This window comes from Coregonus clupeaformis, chromosome 1, assembly GCF_020615455.1.
Source record: "Coregonus clupeaformis isolate EN_2021a chromosome 1, ASM2061545v1, whole genome shotgun sequence".
NCBI lineage: Eukaryota > Metazoa > Chordata > Actinopteri > Salmoniformes > Salmonidae > Coregonus > Coregonus clupeaformis.
In genome coordinates this window covers 90,935,110-90,953,431 of record NC_059192.1, presented here as the reverse complement: position 1 = coordinate 90,953,431, position 18,322 = coordinate 90,935,110, and the positions used below count along the sequence as shown (strand labels likewise).

Genomic DNA, 18,322 nt, shown 5'->3' with positions numbered 1-18,322 from the left:
AGGCCCTTCTCCCCCGATTGCTCAGTTTGGCCGGGCGGCCAGCTCTAGGAAGAGTCTTGGTGGTTCCAAACTTCTTTCATTTAAGAATGATGGAGGCCACTGTGTTCTTGGGGACCTTCAATGCTGCAGAAATGTTTTGGTACCCTTCCCCAGATCTGTACCTCGACACAATCCTGTCTCGGATCTCTACGGACAATTCCTTCGACCTCATGGCTTGGTTTCTGCTCTGACATGCACTGTCAACTGTGGGACCTTATATAGACAGGTGTGTGCCTTTCCAAATCATGTCCAATCAATTGAATTTACCACAAGTGGACTCCAATCAAGTTGTAGAAACATCTCAAGGATGATCAATGGAAATGATGCACCTGAGCTCAATTTCGATTATCATAGCAAATGGCATGAATACTTATGTAAATAAGGTATTTTTGTTTTTTATTTTGATGATAGGTCTACATGCATTGTTACCATGGTGAGATGATAGGTCTACATGCATTGTTACCATGATGAGATGATGGGTCTACATGCATTGTTACCATGATGAGATGATAGGTCTACATGCATTGTTACCATGGTGAGATGATAGGTCTACATGCATTGTTACCATGATGAGATGATGGGTCTACATGCATTGTTACCATGATGAGATGATAGGTCTACATGCATTGTTACCATGATGAGATGATAGGTCTACATGCATTGTTACCATGATGAGATGATAGGTCTACATGCATTGTTACCATGATGAGATGATGGGTCTACATGCATTGTTACCATGATGAGATGATGGGTCTACATGCATTGTTACCATGATGAGATGATAGGTCTACATGCATTGTTACCATGATGAGATGATAGGTCTACATGCATTGTTACCATGATGAGATGATAGGTCTACATGCATTGTTACCATGATGAGATGATAGGTCTACATGCATTGTTACCATGATGAGATGATAGGTCTACATGCATTGTTACCATGATGAGATGATAGGTCTACATGCATTGTTACCATGATGAGATGATAGGTCTACATGCATTGTTACCATGGTGAGATGATAGGTCTACATGCATTGTTACCATGGTGAGATGATAGGTCTACATACATTGTTACCATGGTGAGATGATAGGTCTACATGCATTGTGAACTGCTCTCCATACTGAGATGGGCTGTCTGTCCCCACCCTGAGCGTTGATGATTCATCATGCAGAGGCCATAGAGAAGACAGATTTAGACATTGTATATCATTTAACAGGTCCATTGTCACACCTAGCTATTCATATAAATCATTTATTATAATTTATTGGTTTCTTGCAAAGTCTAAGCATGCGTGTCTTATATTGAGTAAGAATTCACTTAAAATAGTTTTTTTCTTGTTTTTTTCCTACCAGGCTTGGCAGATAATGTAGCTTATTTTAGCCTAAAAAAATGTGTTGTATTAATGGAAAATATCTTAAAATATCCAGAAATAAGATAAATTACTTGTATTAAGCCTTAAGGTAAAAAAAAAGAGCAAAATGATCTGCAAATAGATCGATAATAATAATTTAGCCAGAGGTTCTGTACTGTGTCCTAGTGGAGTAACTGTGATGGTGTTTATAACTAGTCTGGCATTCAGGGACCCTGTTAGTTGGTGATGGTGTTTATAACTAGTCTGGCATTCAGGGACCCTGTTAGTTGGTGATGGTGTTTATAACTCGTCTGGCATTCAGGGACCCTGTTAGTTGGTGATGGTGTTTATAACTAGTCTGGCATTCAGGGACCCTGTTAGTTGGTGATGGTGTTTATAACTAGTCTGGCATTCAGGGACCCTGTTAGTTGGTGATGGTGTTTATAACTAGTCTGGCATTCAGGGACCCTGTTAGTTGGTGATGGTGTTTATAACTCGTCTGGCATTCAGGGACCCTGTTAGTTGGGGTTTTGTAATTCCGTTCTCCATACATCCTGGAGGTCCTTCACTGTGTCCTGGTGGAGAGTCCTCAAGGGTTAGGGTTAGTTAGTTAGGGTTAGTTAGTTAGTTAGTTAGTTAGGGTTAGTTAGTTAGTTAGGGTTAGTAGGGTGTTGGTGTGTTACTAACTCTGTGCTGGTTGTGTTCAGGTATCTTGGAGGTGCTTCACTGTGTCCTGGTGGAGAGTCCTGAAGCTCTGAACATCATCAAAGAGGGACACATCAAGTCAATAATCTCTCTGCTAGACAAACATGGACGCAACCACAAGGTGGGTAGAGGAGACCACCTACCTATAAACGATGTATTATAGATAAACAGGACCACCTCCTTATATACTGTAGACATTATGTATTAGTGGTACAGAATGGATGAACTCCAAGGTGGGCCTACCTATTTAACAGAGATTATTTATAGAATGCACTATGAATTATTCATACACTCTTTCTGTACAATGAAGTGTGCTGATAATTGTGTGAGCAACACATTGGACCAGTGGGTAGGTCTTCCATTCCACTCTTTCAGGATACTTCATTTAATGTTCAATTATTTCAGAGACATTCATCTTGTCTTTTTTTTATTTTATTTTTTTATAATAAGAGGTGTTGTTTTGGAAATGTTATTTTTCAGCAGATGAGTTGAGAATTGAGGCAATCAATATAACTATATAGATGTATGCCGTTGATGTTCGCGCAATACACAGAGAAGGACTAAAAGCAGCACTCAATAAAACGAATCATTAAATGTTCCCCTTTGTTTTACATGATTAGCTAGTGGACCAACGTTACTGAAAGGATTGGTCACGTTGGCACGTCTAAATGATTAAAACTTTCTCTCCAGTGAGTAGAGTTAGGTGATCCTTAAGTAGAAAAGCCCAATCCTTCCTTTTGACAGTAGCATTAGCCTTTTACCACTGTCCAATGCTTCACCACCATCAACAACATCAAGTTAAATTGCAGATTAGGCAGTAATGTGGCCTACAGTCTGAATGCAATGTTAACCAAAAATGTAGTTGTTGGGTGCGGTCCAACCAGCACCTGATCTGTGGTCTATTCTACATGTTAACCCCTATAGGTTCTGGACGTGCTCTGTTCTCTGTGTGTGTGTCATGGTGTGGCGGTGCGGTCCAACCAGCACCTGATCTGTGACATGGTCTATTCTACATGTTAACCCCTGTAGGTTCTGGACGTGCTCTGTTCTCTGTGTGTGTGTCATGGTGTGGCGGTGCGGTCCAACCAGCACCTGATCTGTGACATGGTCTATTCTATATGTTAACCCCTATAGGTTCTGGACGTGCTCTGTTCTCTGTGTGTGTGTCATGGTGTGGCGGTGCGGTCCAACCAGCACCTGATCTGTGACATGGTCTATTCTACATGTTAACCCCTATAGGTTCTGGACGTGCTCTGTTCTCTGTGTGTGTGTCATGGTGTGGCGGTGCGGTCCAACCAGCACCTGATCTGTGACATGGTCTATTCTATATGTTAACCCCTATAGGTTCTGGACGTGCTCTGTTCTCTGTGTGTGTGTGTCATGGTGTGGCGGTGCGGTCCAACCAGCACCTGATCTATGACATGGTCTATTCTACATGTTAACCCCTATAGGTTCTGGACGTGCTCTGTTCTCTGTGTGTGTGTGTCATGGTGTGGCGGTGCGGTCCAACCAGCACCTGATCTGTGACATGGTCTATTCTATATGTTAACCCCCTATAGGTTCTGGACGTGCTCTGTTCTCTGTGTGTGTGTCATGGTGTGGCGGTGCGGTCCAACCAGCACCTGATCTGTGACATGGTCTATTCTATATGTTAACCCCTATAGGTTCTGGACGTGCTCTGTTCTCTGTGTGTGTGTCATGGTGTGGCGGTGCGGTCTAACCAGCACCTGATCTGTGACATGGTCTATTCTATATGTTAACCCCTATAGGTTCTGGACGTGCTCTGTTCTCTCTGTGTGTGTGTCATGGTGTGGCGGTGCGGTCCAACCAGCACCTGATCTGTGGTCTATTCTATATGTTAACCCCTATAGGTTCTGGACGTGCTCTGTTCTCTGTGTGTGTGTCATGGTGTGGCGGTGCGGTCCAACCAGCACCTGATCTGTGACATGGTCTATTCTATATGTTAACCCCTATAGGTTCTGGACGTGCTCTGTTCTCTCTGTGTGTGTGTCATGGTGTGGCGGTGCGGTCCAACCAGCACCTGATCTGTGGTCTATTCTATATGTTAACCCCTATAGGTTCTGGACGTGCTCTGTTCTCTGTGTGTGTCATGGTGTGGCGGTGCGGTCCAACCAGCATCTGATCTGTGACATGGTCTATTCTACATGTTAACCCCTATAGGTTCTGGACGTGCTCTGTTCTCTGTGTGTGTGTCATGGTGTGGCGGTGCGGTCCAACCAGCACCTGATCTGTGACATGGTCTATTCTATATGTTAACCCCTATAGGTTCTGGACGTGCTCTGTTCTCTGTGTGTGTGTCATGGTGTGGCGGTGCGGTCCAACCAGCACCTGATCTGTGACATGGTCTATTCTATATGTTAACCCCTATAGGTTCTGGACGTGCTCTGTTCTCTGTGTGTGTGTCATGGTGTGGCGGTGCGGTCCAACCAGCACCTGATCTGTGACATGGTCTATTCTATATGTTAACCCCTATAGGTTCTGGACGTGCTCTGTTCTCTGTGTGTGTGTCATGGTGTGGCGGTGCGGTCCAACCAGCACCTGATCTGTGACATGGTCTATTCTACATGTTAACCCCTATAGGTTCTGGACGTGCTCTGTTCTCTGTGTGTGTGTCATGGTGTGGCGGTGCGGTCCAACCAGCACCTGATCTGTGACATGGTCTATTCTACATGTTAACCCCTATAGGTTCTGGACGTGCTCTGTTCTCTGTGTGTGTGTCATGGTGTGGCGGTGCGGTCCAACCAGCACCTGATCTGTGACATGGTCTATTCTACATGTTAACCCCCTATAGGTTCTGGACGTGCTCTGTTCTCTGTGTGTGTGTCATGGTGTGGCGGTGCGGTCCAACCAGCACCTGATCTGTGACATGGTCTATTCTACATGTTAACCCCTATAGGTTCTGGACGTGCTCTGTTCTCTGTGTGTGTGTCATGGTGTGGCGAGTGCGGTCCAACCAGCACCTGATCTGTGACATGGTCTATTCTACATGTTAACCCCCTATAGGTTCTGGACGTGCTCTGTTCTCTGTGTGTGTGTGTCATGGTGTGGCGGTGCGGTCCAACCAGCACCTGATCTGTGACATGGTCTATTCTACATGTTAACCCCTATAGGTTCTGGACGTGCTCTGTTCTCTGTGTGTGTGTGTCATGGTGTGGCGGTGCGGTCCAACCAGCACCTGATCTGTGACATGGTCTATTCTATATGTTAACCCCTGTAGGTTCTGGACGTGCTCTGTTCTCTGTGTGTGTGTCATGGTGTGGCGGTGCGGTCCAACCAGCACCTGATCTGTGACATGGTCTATTCTATATGTTAACCCCTATAGGTTCTGGACGTGCTCTGTTCTCTGTGTGTGTGTGTCATGGTGTGGCGGTGCGGTCCAACCAGCACCTGATCTGTGACATGGTCTATTCTATATGTTAACCCCCTATAGGTTCTGGACGTGCTCTGTTCTCTGTGTGTGTGTCATGGTGTGGCGGTGCGGTCCAACCAGCACCTGATCTGTGACATGGTCTATTCTATATGTTAACCCCTGTAGGTTCTGGACGTGCTCTGTTCTCTGTGTGTGTGTCATGGTGTGGCGGTGCGGTCCAACCAGCACCTGATCTGTGACATGGTCTATTCTACATGTTAACCCCTATAGGTTCTGGACGTGCTCTGTTCTCTGTGTGTGTGTCATGGTGTGGCGGTGCGGTCCAACCAGCACCTGATCTGTGACATGGTCTATTCTATATGTTAACCCCTATAGGTTCTGGACGTGCTCTGTTCTCTGTGTGTGTGTCATGGTGTGGCGGTGCGGTCCAACCAGCACCTGATCTGTGGTCTATTCTATATGTTAACCCCTATAGGTTCTGGACGTGCTCTGTTCTCTGTGTGTGTGTCATGGTGTGGCGGTGCGGTCCAACCAGCACCTGATCTGTGGTCTATTCTATATGTTAACCCCTATAGGTTCTGGACGTGCTCTGTTCTCTGTGTGTGTGTCATGGTGTGGCGGTGCGGTCCAACCAGCACCTGATCTGTGACAACCTGCTACCTGGCAGAGACCTGCTGCTGCAGACACGACTTGTCAATCACGTCAGCAGGTACAGTAGTTAGACACGCCCTCCTCGTTACCCCTTTCCCTCTTTCCCACAACCCCTCACTCCCCCCTTTTCCTGATAACCCTCTGACACATTTTGTTACCCCTCAGTCTCCTCACTTCTCAATGCTTCTTCAAGATTATCACTCAGTCTCCTCTCTTTTTTCAAATCAAATCAAATTTTATTTGTCACATGTTGTATAATCAACAGTTGTAGACTAACAGTGAAATGCTTACGGTCCTTCCCAACAATGCAGAGAGAAACAAAGAGAAATAATAGAATAGAAAAGAGTAACACAAGGAATAAATCCACAATGAGTAACGATAGCATGGCTATATACATGGGCTACCAGGTAATGACATGGCTATATACACAGGGGACCAGGTAATAACATGGCTATATACACAGGGGACCAGGTAATAACATGGCTATATACACAGGGGACCAGGTAATAACATGGCTATATACACAGGGTACCAGGTAATAACATGGCTATATACACGGGTTACCAGGTAATAACATGGCTATATACACAGGGAGTACCAGGTAATAACATGGCTATATACACAGGGGACCAGGTAATAACATGGCTATATACACAGGGGACCAGGTAATAACATGGCTATATACACGGGCTACCAGGTAATAACATGGCTATATACACAGGGGACCAGGTAATAGCATGGCTATATACACAGGGTACCAGGTAATAACATGGCTATATACACAGGGTACCAGGTAATAACATGGCTATATACACAGGGGACCAGGTAATAACATGGCTATATACACGGGGACCAGGTAATAACATGGCTATATACACAGGGTACCAGGTAATAACATGGCTATATACACAGGATACCAGGTAATAACATGGCTATATACACAGGGGACCAGGTAATAACATGGCTATATACACAGGGTACCAGGTAATAACATGGCTATATACACAGGGGACCAGGTAATAACATGGCTATATACACAGGGGACCAGGTAATAACATGGCTATATACACAGGATACCAGGTAATAACATGGCTATATACACAGGGGACCAGGTAATAACATGGCTATATACACAGGGGACCAGGTAATAACATGGCTATATACACAGGGGACCAGGTAATAACATGGCTATATACACAGGGTACCAGGTAATAACATGGCTATATACACAGGGGACCAGGTAATAACATGGCTATATACACAGGGGACCAGGTAATAACATGGCTATATACACAGGATACCAGGTAATAACATGGCTATATACACAGGGGACCAGGTAATAACATGGCTATATACACAGGGGACCAGGTAATAACATGGCTATATACACAGGGGACCAGGTAATAACATGGCTATATACACAGGGGACCAGGTAATAACATGGCTATATACACAGGGGACCAGGTAATAACATGGCTATATACACAGGGGACCAGGTAATAACATGGCTATATACACAGGGTACCAGGTAATAACATGGCTATATACACAGGGGACCAGGTAATAACATGGCTATATACACAGGGTACCAGGTAATAACATGGCTATATACACAGGGTACCAGGTAATAACATGGCTATATACACAGGGGACCAGGTAATAACATGGCTATATACACAGGGGACCAGGTAATAACATGGCTATATACACGGGCTACCAGGTAATAACATGGCTATATACACAGGGGACCAGGTAATAACATGGCTATATACACAGGGGACCAGGTAATTGAGGTAGATATAGTTAGGGGTAAAGTGGCTAGGCAACAGGATAGATAATAAACAGTAACAGCAGCGTATGTGATGAGTCAAAAGAGAAGTGTAAAAGGGTCAGTGCAGATAGTCCGGGTAGCTATTGGTTAACTATGGTGGTCTGTCTAGTGCAGAATTATATCCCCTTTTCTGGAGTTTCCAAATACTGTAAATGGGAATCCCTCCTCTTATTGGACAGTGTCACTGATCCTCGACACAATCCTGTCTCGGAGCTCTACGGACAATTCCTTTGACCTCATGGCTCTGACATGCACTGTTCACTGTGGGTAAAGTTCCAAAGAAATGTGTCATCTTACTTTCCCGGCGGTCGGGGTTGAATTCCCGCTTCCGCCTTTTCCAACTTTCACTCTTTCTCTGTCTCCTGTTTCTAACGTCTAAACAAATTTCACACAAAAATATTCTCCCTAAAAAGCCCGATTCAGACTTGAGATAAATTGATTTAACGTGGACTTAATAATTTTAAAATAATTTTTTTATTTAGCAGACGCTCTTATCCAGAGCGACTTAAGGCCGTGTTTTATTGAGTCCATGTTAAGTCTACTTATCTGAAGTCTGAATCGGGCCTCATTTGCTAAAGTGTAACAAAGGTGGTTCAGCATAACAGTTTAGCCATGAAGACTGGCTGAGAGGATTAAGGCAGTGTTTTAACAAGCAGGAGACCTGGGTTCACTTCCACCTTCTCCCATGAATACCAGTGATGAAGGCCCACTTTACACATGCTGCCTTACATAGCCCTAAACATTTGATTTTGATTCTGCCTTTTTGCATGCACTGAAACACCAAGAATGGTTTTCACAACACTCTCTTAAAGAAACCACTTTGGGTGTGTTTCAGTACTTCCATTGTGTGTAGAAATCCATTCAGTGTATCTTAACACATTGGGGTTTCCATTCAAACACCCTCCAAACACCAGCTCTCAGGGTTTCCATTCAAACCCCCTCCAAACACCAGCTCTCAGGGTTTCCCTCCAAACCCCCTCCAAACACCAGCTCTCAGGTTTCCCTCCAAACCCCCTCCAAACACCAGCTCTCAGGGTTTCCCTCCAAACCCCCTCCAAACACCAGCTCTCAGGGTTTCCCCTCCAAACCCCCCTCCAAACACCAGCTCTCAGGGTTTCCCTCCAAACTCCCTCCAAACACCAGCTCTCAGGGTTTCCCTCCAAACCCCCTCCAAACACCAGCTCTCAGGGTTTCCCTCCAAACCCCCTCCAAACACCAGCTCTCAGGGTTTCCCTCCAAACCCCCTCCAAACACCAGCTCTCAGGGTTTCCCTCCAAACACCCTCCAAACACCAGCTCTCAGAGTTTCCCTCCAAACCCCCTCCAAACACCAGCTCTCAGGGTTTCCCTCCAAACTCCCTCCAAACACCAGCTCTCAGGGTTTCCCTCCAAACTCCCTCCAAACACCAGCTCTCAGGGTTTCCCTCCAAACTCCCTCCAAACACCAGCTCTCAGGGTTTCCCTCCAAACTCCCTCCAAACACCAGCTCTCAGGGTTTCCCTCCAAACTCCCTCCAAACACCAGCTCTCAGGGTTTCCCTCCAAACTCCCTCCAAACACCAGCTCTCAGGGTTTCCTCCAAACTCCCTCCAAACACCAGCTCTCAGGGTTCCCCTCCAAACTCCCTCCAAACACCAGCTCTCAGGGTTTCCCTCCAAACCCCTCCAAACACCAGCTCTCAGGTTTCCCCTCCAAACCCCCTCCAAACACCAGCTCTCAGGTTTCCCTCCAAACCCCCTCCAAACACCAGCTCTCAGGGTTTCCCTCCAAACCCCCTCCAAACACCAGCTCTCAGGGTTTCCCTCCAAACCCCCCTCCAAACACCAGCTCTCAGGGTTTCCCTCCAAACCCCCCTCCAAACACCAGCTCTCAGGGTTTCCTCCAAACCCCCTCCTCCAAACACCAGCTCTCAGGGTTTCCCTCCAAACCCCCTCCAAACACCAGCTCTCAGGGTTTCCCTCCAAACCCCCTCCAAACACCAGCTCTCAGGGTTTCCCTCCAAACACCCTCCAAACACCAGCTCTCAGGGTTTCCTCCAAACCCCCTCCAAACACCAGCTCTCAGGGTTCCCCCTCCAAACCCCCTCCAAACACCAGCTCTCAGGTTTCCCTCCAAACCCCCCTCCAAACACCAGCTCTCAGGGTTTCCCTCCAAACCCCCTCCAAACACCAGCTCTCAGGGTTTCCCTCCAAACCCCTCCAAACACCAGCTCTCAGGGTTTCCCTCCAAACCCCTCCAAACACCAGCTCTCGGGTTTCCTCCAAACCCCCCTCCAAACACCAGCTCTCAGGGTTTCCCTCCAAACCCCCCTCCAAACACCAGCTCTCAGGGTTTCCCTCCAAACCCCCCTCCAAACACCAGCTCTCAGGGTTTCCCTCCAAACCCCCTCCAAACACCAGCTCTCAGGGTTTCCCTCCAAACCCCCTCCAAACACCAGCTCTCAGGGTTTCCCTCCAAACCCCTCCAAACACCAGCTCTCAGGGTTTCCCTCCAAACCCCCTCCAAACACCAGCTCTCAGGGTTTCCTCCAAACCCCCTCCAAACACCAGCTCTCAGGGTTTCCCTCCAAACCCCCTCCAAACACCAGCTCTCAGGGTTTCCCTCCCAAACCCCCTCCAAACACCAGCTCTCAGGGTTTCCCTCCAAACCCCCTCCAAACACCAGCTCTCAGGGTTTCCCCCTAAACCCCCTCCAAACACCAGCTCTCAGGGTTTCCCTCCAAACCCCCTCCAAACACCAGCTCTCAGGGTTTCCCTCCAAACCCCTCCAAACACCAGCTCTCAGGGTTTCCCTCCAAACCCCCTCCAAACACCAGCTCTCAGGGTTTCCTCCAAACCCCCCTCCAAACACTCAGCTCTCAGGGTTTCCCTCCAAACCCCCTCCAAACACCAGCTCTCAGGGTTTCCCCTCCAAACCCCCTCCAAACACCAGCTCTCAGGGTTTCCCTCCAAACCCCCTCCAAACACCAGCTCTCAGGGTTTCCCTCCAAACCCCCCTCCAAACACCAGCTCTCAGGGTTTCCCTCCAAACCCCCTCCAAACACCAGCTCTCAGGGTTTCCCTCCAAACCCCCTCCAAACACCAGCTCTCAGGGTTTCCCTCCAAACCCCCTCCAAACACCAGCTCTCAGGGTTTCCCTCCAAACCCCCCCCTCCAAACACCAGCTCTCAGGGTTTCCTCCAAACCCCTCCAAACACCAGCTCTCAGGGTTTCCCTCCAAACCCCCTCCAAACACCAGCTCTCAGGGTTTCCTCCAAACTCCCTCCAAACACCAGCTCTCAGGGTTTCCTCCAAACCCCTCCAAACACCAGCTCTCAGGGTTTCCCTCCAAACTCCCCTCCAAACACCAGCTCTCAGGGTTTCCCTCCAAACCCCCTCCAAACACCAGCTCTCAGGGTTTCCCTCCAAACCCCTCCAAACACCAGCTCTCAGGGTTTCCCTCCAAACCCCCTCCAAACACCAGCTCTCAGGGTTTCCCTCCAAACCCCCTCCAAACACCAGCTCTCAGGGTTTCCCTCCAAACCCCTCCAAACACCAGCTCTCAGGGTTTCCTCCAAACCCCCTCCAAACACCAGCTCTCAGGGTTTCCCTCCAAAACCCCCTCCAAACACCAGCTCTCAGGGTTTCCCTCCAAACCCCCTCCAAACACCAGCTCTCAGGGTTTCCCTCCAAACCCCCTCCAAACACCAGCTCTCAGGGTTTCCCTCCAAACCCCCTCCAAACACCAGCTCTCAGGGTTTCCCTCCAAACCCCTCCAAACACCAGCTCTCAGGGTTTCCCTCCAAACCCCCTCCAAACACCAGCTCTCAGGGTTTCCCTCCAAACCCCCCTCCAAACACCAGCTCTCAGGGTTTCCTCCAAACCCCCCTCCAAACACCAGCTCTCAGGGTTTCCCTCCAAACCCCCTCCAAACACCAGCTCTCAGGGTTTCCTCCAAACCCCTCCAAACACCAGCTCTCAGGGTTTCCCTCCAAACCCCCCTCCAAACACCAGCTCTCAGGGTTTCCCCTCCAAACCCCCTCCAAACACCAGCTCTCAGGGTTTCCCTCCAAACCCCCTCCAAACACCAGCTCTCAGGGTTTCCCTCCAAACCCCCTCCAAACACCAGCTCTCAGGGTTTCCCTCCAAACCCCCTCCAAACACCAGCTCTCAGGGTTTCCCTCCAAACCCCCTCCAAACACCAGCTCTCAGGGTTTCCCTCCAAACCCCCTCCAAACACCAGCTCTCAGGGTTTCCCTCCAAACCCCCCTCCAAACACCAGCTCTCAGGGTTTCCCTCCAAACCCCCCTCCAAACACCAGCTCTCAGGGTTTCCCTCCAAACCCCCTCCAAACACCAGCTCTCAGGGTTTCCCTCCAAACCCCCTCCAAACACCAGCTCTCAGGGTTTCCCTCCAAACCCCCTCCAAACACCAGCTCTCAGGGTTTCCTCTCAAACCCCCTCCAAACACCAGCTCTCAGGGTTTCCCCTCCAAACCCCCTCCAAACACCAGCTCTCAGGGTTTCCTCCAAACCCCCCCTCCAAACACCAGCTCTCAGGGTTTCCTCCAAACCCCCTCCAAACACCAGCTCTCAGGGTTTCCCTCCAAACCCCCTCCAAACACCAGCTCTCAGGGTTTCCCTCCAAACCCCCTCCAAACACCAGCTCTCAGGGTTTCCCTCCAAACCCCCTCCAAACACCAGCTCAGGGTTTCCCTCCAAACCCCCTCCAAACACCAGCTCTCAGGTTTCCCTCCAAACCCCCTCCAAACACCAGCTCTCAGGGTTCCCTCCAAACCCCCTCCAAACACCAGCTCTCAGGGTTTCCCTCCAAACCCCCTCCAAACACCAGCTCTCAGGGTTTCCCTCCAAACCCCCTCCAAACACCAGCTCTCAGGGTTTCCCTCCAAACCTCCCCTCCAAACACCAGCTCTCAGGGTTTCCCTCCAAACCCCCTCCAAACACCAGCTCTCAGGGTTTCCCTCCAAACCCCCCTCCAAACACCAGCTCTCAGGGTTTCCCTCCAAACCCCCTCCAAACACCAGCTCTCAGGGTTTCCCTCCAAACCCCCTCAAACACCAGCTCTCAGGGTTTCCCTCCAAACCCCCTCCAAACACCAGCTCTCAGGGTTTCCCTCCAAACCCCCTCCAAACACCAGCTCTCAGGGTTTCCCTCCAAACCCCCTCCAAACACCAGCTCTCAGGGTTTCCCTCCAAACCCCCTCCAAACACCAGCTCTCAGGGTTTCCTCCAAACCCCCCCCCAAACACCAGCTCTCAGGGTTTCCCTCCAAACCCCCTCCAAACACCAGCTCTCAGGGTTTCCCCTCCAAACCCCCCCAAACACCAGCTCTCAGGGTTTCCCTCCACCCCCCCTCCAAACACCAGCTCTCAGGGTTTCCCTCCAAACCCCCTCCAAACACCAGCTCTCAGGGTTTCCCTCCAAACCCCCCTCCAAACACCAGCTCTCAGGGTTTCCCTCCAAACCCCCCTCCAAACACCAGCTCTCGGGGTTTCCTCCAAACCCCCTCCAAACACCAGCTCTCAGGGTTTCCCTCCAAACCCCCCTCCAAACACCAGCTCTCAGGGTTTCCCTCCAAACCTCCTCCAAACACCAGCTCTCAGGGTTTCCATTCAAACCCCCTCCAAACACCAGCTCTCAGGGTTTCCCTCCAAACCCCTTCCAAACACCAGCTCTCAGGGTTTCCTCCAAACCCCCCTCTAAACACCCAGCTCTCAGGGTTTCCCTCCAAACCCCCTCCAAACACCAGCTCTCAGGGTTTCCCTCCAAACCCTCTCCAAACACCAGCTCTCAGGGTTTCCCTCCAAACCCCCTCCAAACACCAGCTCTCAGGGTTTCCCTCCAAACCCCCTCCAAACACCAGCTCTCAGGGTTTCCCTCCAAACCCCCTCCAAACACCAGCTCTCAGGGTTTCCCTCCAAACCCCTCCAAACACCAGCTCTCAGGGTTTCCTCCAAACCCCCCAAACACCAGCTCTCAGGGTTTCCCTCCAAACCCCCTCCAAACACCAGCTCTCAGGTTTCCCTCAAACCCCCTCCAAACACCAGCTCTCAGGGTTTCCTCCAAACCCCCTCCAAACACCAGCTCTCAGGGTTTCCCTCAAACCCCCTCCAAACACCAGCTCTCAGGGTTTCCTCCAAACCCCCTCCAAACACCAGCTCTCAGGGTTTCCCTCCAAACCCCCTCAAACACCAGCTCTCAGGGTTTCCTCCAAACCCCCCTCCAAACACCAGCTCTCAGGGTTTCCCTCCAAACCCCCTCCAAACACCAGCTCTCAGGGTTTCCCTCCAAACCCCCTCCAAACACCAGCTCTCAGGGTTTCCCTCCAAACCCCCCTCCAAACACCAGCTCTCAGGGTTTCCCTCCAAACCCCCCTCCAAACACCAGCTCTCAGGGTTTCCTCCAAACCCCCCTCCAAACACCAGCTCTCAGGGTTTCCCTCCAAACCCCCCTCCAAACACCAGCTCTCAGGGTTTCCCTCCAAACCCCTCCAAACACCAGCTCACAGCGATGGTGTTTTGACTCTTTCTATTTTAACAGTGCAGTTTATAAATATCATTCCTATGCTATATTATTATACCATTACTAGTATTATTACTACTAGTATTATTACTATTATTCTGACTGTATTTATCCTGCTGTCCAGTCACTTTTATCCCTGTACATACCTACTACCACTGATACTGGTAATAACCTTGTATATAGTGTATCCCTGTACATTGATATGATACTGGTAATAACCTTGTATATAGTGTATCCCTGCACATTGATATGATACTGGTAATAACCTTGTATATAGTGTATCCCTGCACATTGATATGATACTGGTAATAACCTTGTATATAGTGTATCCCTGCACATTGATATGATACTTGTAATAACCTTGTATATAGTGTATCCCTGCACATTGATATGATACTGGTAATAACCTTGTATATAGTGTATCCCTGTACATTGATATGATACTGGTAATAACCTTGTATATAGTGTATCCCTGTACATTGATATGATACTGGTAATAACCTTGTATATAGTGTATCCTGCACATTGATATGATACTGGTAATAACCTTGTATATAGTGTATCCCTGCACATTGATATGATACTTGTAATAACCTTGTATATAGTGTATCCCTGTACATTTATATGATACCGGTAATAACCTTGTATATAGTGTATCCCTGCACATTGATATGATACTGGTAATAACCTTGTATATAGTGTATCCCTGCACATTGATATGATACTGGTAATAACCTTGTATATAGTGTATCCCTGCACATTGATATGATACTGGTAATAACCTTGTATATAGTGTATCCCTGTACATTGATATGATACTGGTAATAACCTTGTATATAGTGTATCCCTGCACATTGATATGATACTGGTAATAACCTTGTATATAGTGTATCCCTGCACATTGATATGATACTGGTAATAACCTTGTATATAGTGTATCCCTGCACATTGACATGATGAACAGATCTACCACTTCTTAGACTTGACAATGACAGATCTATAACACATTTATCTATGTGAATTTGGTTTGGTCATCCAAAAAGTTACGTATCGCAGCTTTAAAGTCAACCCTGTGGGAGCATTCAACAGTCTGCCAGTATCTAACTTAAAGTCAACCCTGTGGGAGCATTCAACAGCGTTCAACATTGTGCCAGTATTGAACTTTAACCTCCATTAACCCCTTGTTCTCCTTCTTCCCACATGGCAGCATGAGGCCTAACATCTTCCTGGGTGTGAGTGAAGGCTCCGCCCAGTACAGGAAGTGGTATTACGAGCTGATGGTAGACCAGGTGTTACCGTTCGTTACGGCCGAGGCCACACATCTAAGAGTGGGCTGGGCCACCACTGACGGCTACCAGCCCTACCCCGGGGGAGGAGAGGGCTGGGGGGGAAACGGGCTCGGGGACGACCTGTACTCCTACGGCTTCGACGGCCTGCACCTGTGGTCAGGTAAGATAGTTGTTCTATTATATTCACCTGTAGTCAGGTTAGATAGTTATTCTAGTCCTCTGATCTAGTGTGACGTGAGTGGGCTACCTAGTTAGAGTTGAGTGGGCTACCTAGTTAGAGTTGAGTGGGTTACCTAGTTAGAGTTGAGTGGGCTACCTAGTTAGAGTTGAGTGGGCTACCTAGTTAGAGTTGAGTGGGCTACCTAGTTAGAGTTGAGTGGGCTACCTAGTTAGAGTTGAGTGGGCTACCTAGTTAGAGTTGGTGGGCTACCTAGTTAGAGTTGAGTGGGCTACCTAGTTAGAGTTGAGTGGGCTACCTAGTTAGAGTTGAGTGGGCTACCTAGTTTTAGAGAGTTGAGTGGGCTACCTAGTTAGAGTTGAGTGGGCTACCTAGTTAGAGTTGAGTGGGCTACCTAAGTTAGAGTTGAGTGGGCTACCTAGTTAGAGTTGAGTGGGTAGGGAGACAGTGTGTGTGAAAGTGGGGCTGATGAGGAGAGGAGGGGAGACAGAGGGCTAATGATCCCCCAGAGTGCTGTGTGAGGGTTGGGAGGTTGAGAGGACGTCTTTGTATCTTGGGTTTGGAGCTGATTATCTCATGTTGATTAACTGGGGTGTATCCCAAATGGCATCCTATTCCCCACTCATTCTGAACATTTAAGTCATTTAGCAGACGCTCTTATCCAGAACGACTTACAGTTAGTGAGTGCATACATTTTTCATACTGGCCCCCCCGTGGGAAACGAACCCAGACTAGAGCGTAGAGATCCTGTAGGAACAATGCGGAGTGTTTGCTCTCCTGAAAGAGAGGCTGAGGAGGAGAATATTTGTGTTTTTGCATCAGGCGAACGGCAGGGTATGGAGCTATATAGATCCTACACTTGGCATGCTCCCTGCTGCTTATTTCACATCACACTCCGTTTTACTGCAAAGCCAGCAACACACACACACACACACACACACACACACACACACACACACACACACACACACACACACACACACACACACACACTCCCTGCTTCTTGACAGGGATCATCAAATATCAGATCTGACTTTTATTGATGTCCTTAGATATGCAGTGTAATCCTTGGCAAGTGAAAAACAATGATGTTGGTTTGTCTGTTACTCTCTCCTCTCCACTCCACTCCTCTCCTCTCCTCTCCTCTCCTCTCCTCTCCTCTCCTCTCCTCTCCTCTCCTCTCCTCTCCTCTCCTCTCATATAACCTTCCTTCCTTCCTTCCTCCCTCCATCTTCCCTCCCTCCCTCTCTCTCAGGCTGCATCGCCAGGACAGTGAGCTCTCCCAATCAACATCTCCTCCGTGTGGATGACGTGGTCAGCTGTTGTCTGGACCTCAGCGCTCCCAGTATATCCTTCCGTATCAACGGTCAGCCCGTCCAGGGGATGTTCGAGAACTTCAACTCTGATGGACTCTTCTTCCCTGTAGCCAGCTTCTCCGCTGGGGTCAAGTGAGTGGTCCTCCAATCAATCAATCAATCAATCAATCAATCGTTCAATCGATCAAAATGATCTAGACAAATCATTGATCTTCTCCAATCATCTCTTCTGTCCGTTTTGGCCTTCCATAAGAGTTTTTAGCAGCCAGCGTACATGTAGCTATCACATGACCCATACACACTCGGTCTATGATGCTGGGAGGAGTTATAACAACTGGTTGAACCTTGTATTGCTGTTTACAGCGACTTACAGTGGGTCTGAAATGATTGACACCCTTGATAAAGATGAGCAAAAAAAATCATAATACTGAGCTGCGTTGTATCCTCAAAACATGTGATTTGCATTGTTCCTACAGGATCTCTACGCTCTAGTCTGGACACTACAGACATGACTGCAGCATACTTCTAAACCACAGGGCTCTGTTAGGGCCCCGTGCAGCTCAGTTGGTAGAGCATGGCGCTTGCAACGCCAGGGTTGTGGGTTCGTTTCCCACGGGCGGGGGCCAGTATGAAAAATGTATGCACTCACTAACTGTAAGTCGCTCTGGATAAGAGCGTCTGCTAAAATGTAAATGTATTGCTGTTTACAGCTACGTATATTTCTGTTTACAGCGACTTACAGTGGGTCTGAAATGATTGACGCCCTTGATAAAGATGAGCAAAAATGACTGTAAAATTATTATTTTTTAAATACTGAGCTGCGTTGTATCCTCAAAACATGTGATTTGTATTATTTTATACTAATACAATTGCTCAGAGAAAGATATTGTGTTTAACAAGTAATACTTTTTCTTCCTCAAAAAGGTAGGTGTCAAGATGATTGACACCCCTGTTTTCAAAACCTCCCTTTGGGAGGATAACGCCACTGAGCCTTTTTCTAAAATGTTTTATGAGTTGAAGAACACATTAGGAGGGATCTTACACCACAAATAAA

General features: G+C 48.2%; 1 protein-coding gene across 1 annotated transcript in view; it reads left to right on the top strand.

Annotated features, from left to right (window-relative positions):
* LOC121564974 (ryanodine receptor 2-like) overlaps window positions 1–18,322 on the top strand; it is a 165,116-nt gene that overhangs the window by 120,897 nt on the left and 25,897 nt on the right. The window contains 4 exon segments of the mRNA XM_045222019.1: window positions 2,099–2,217; window positions 6,063–6,196; window positions 15,693–15,934; window positions 17,208–17,400. Coding sequence (XP_045077954.1) covers window positions 2,099–2,217; window positions 6,063–6,196; window positions 15,693–15,934; window positions 17,208–17,400 — 688 coding nt within the window.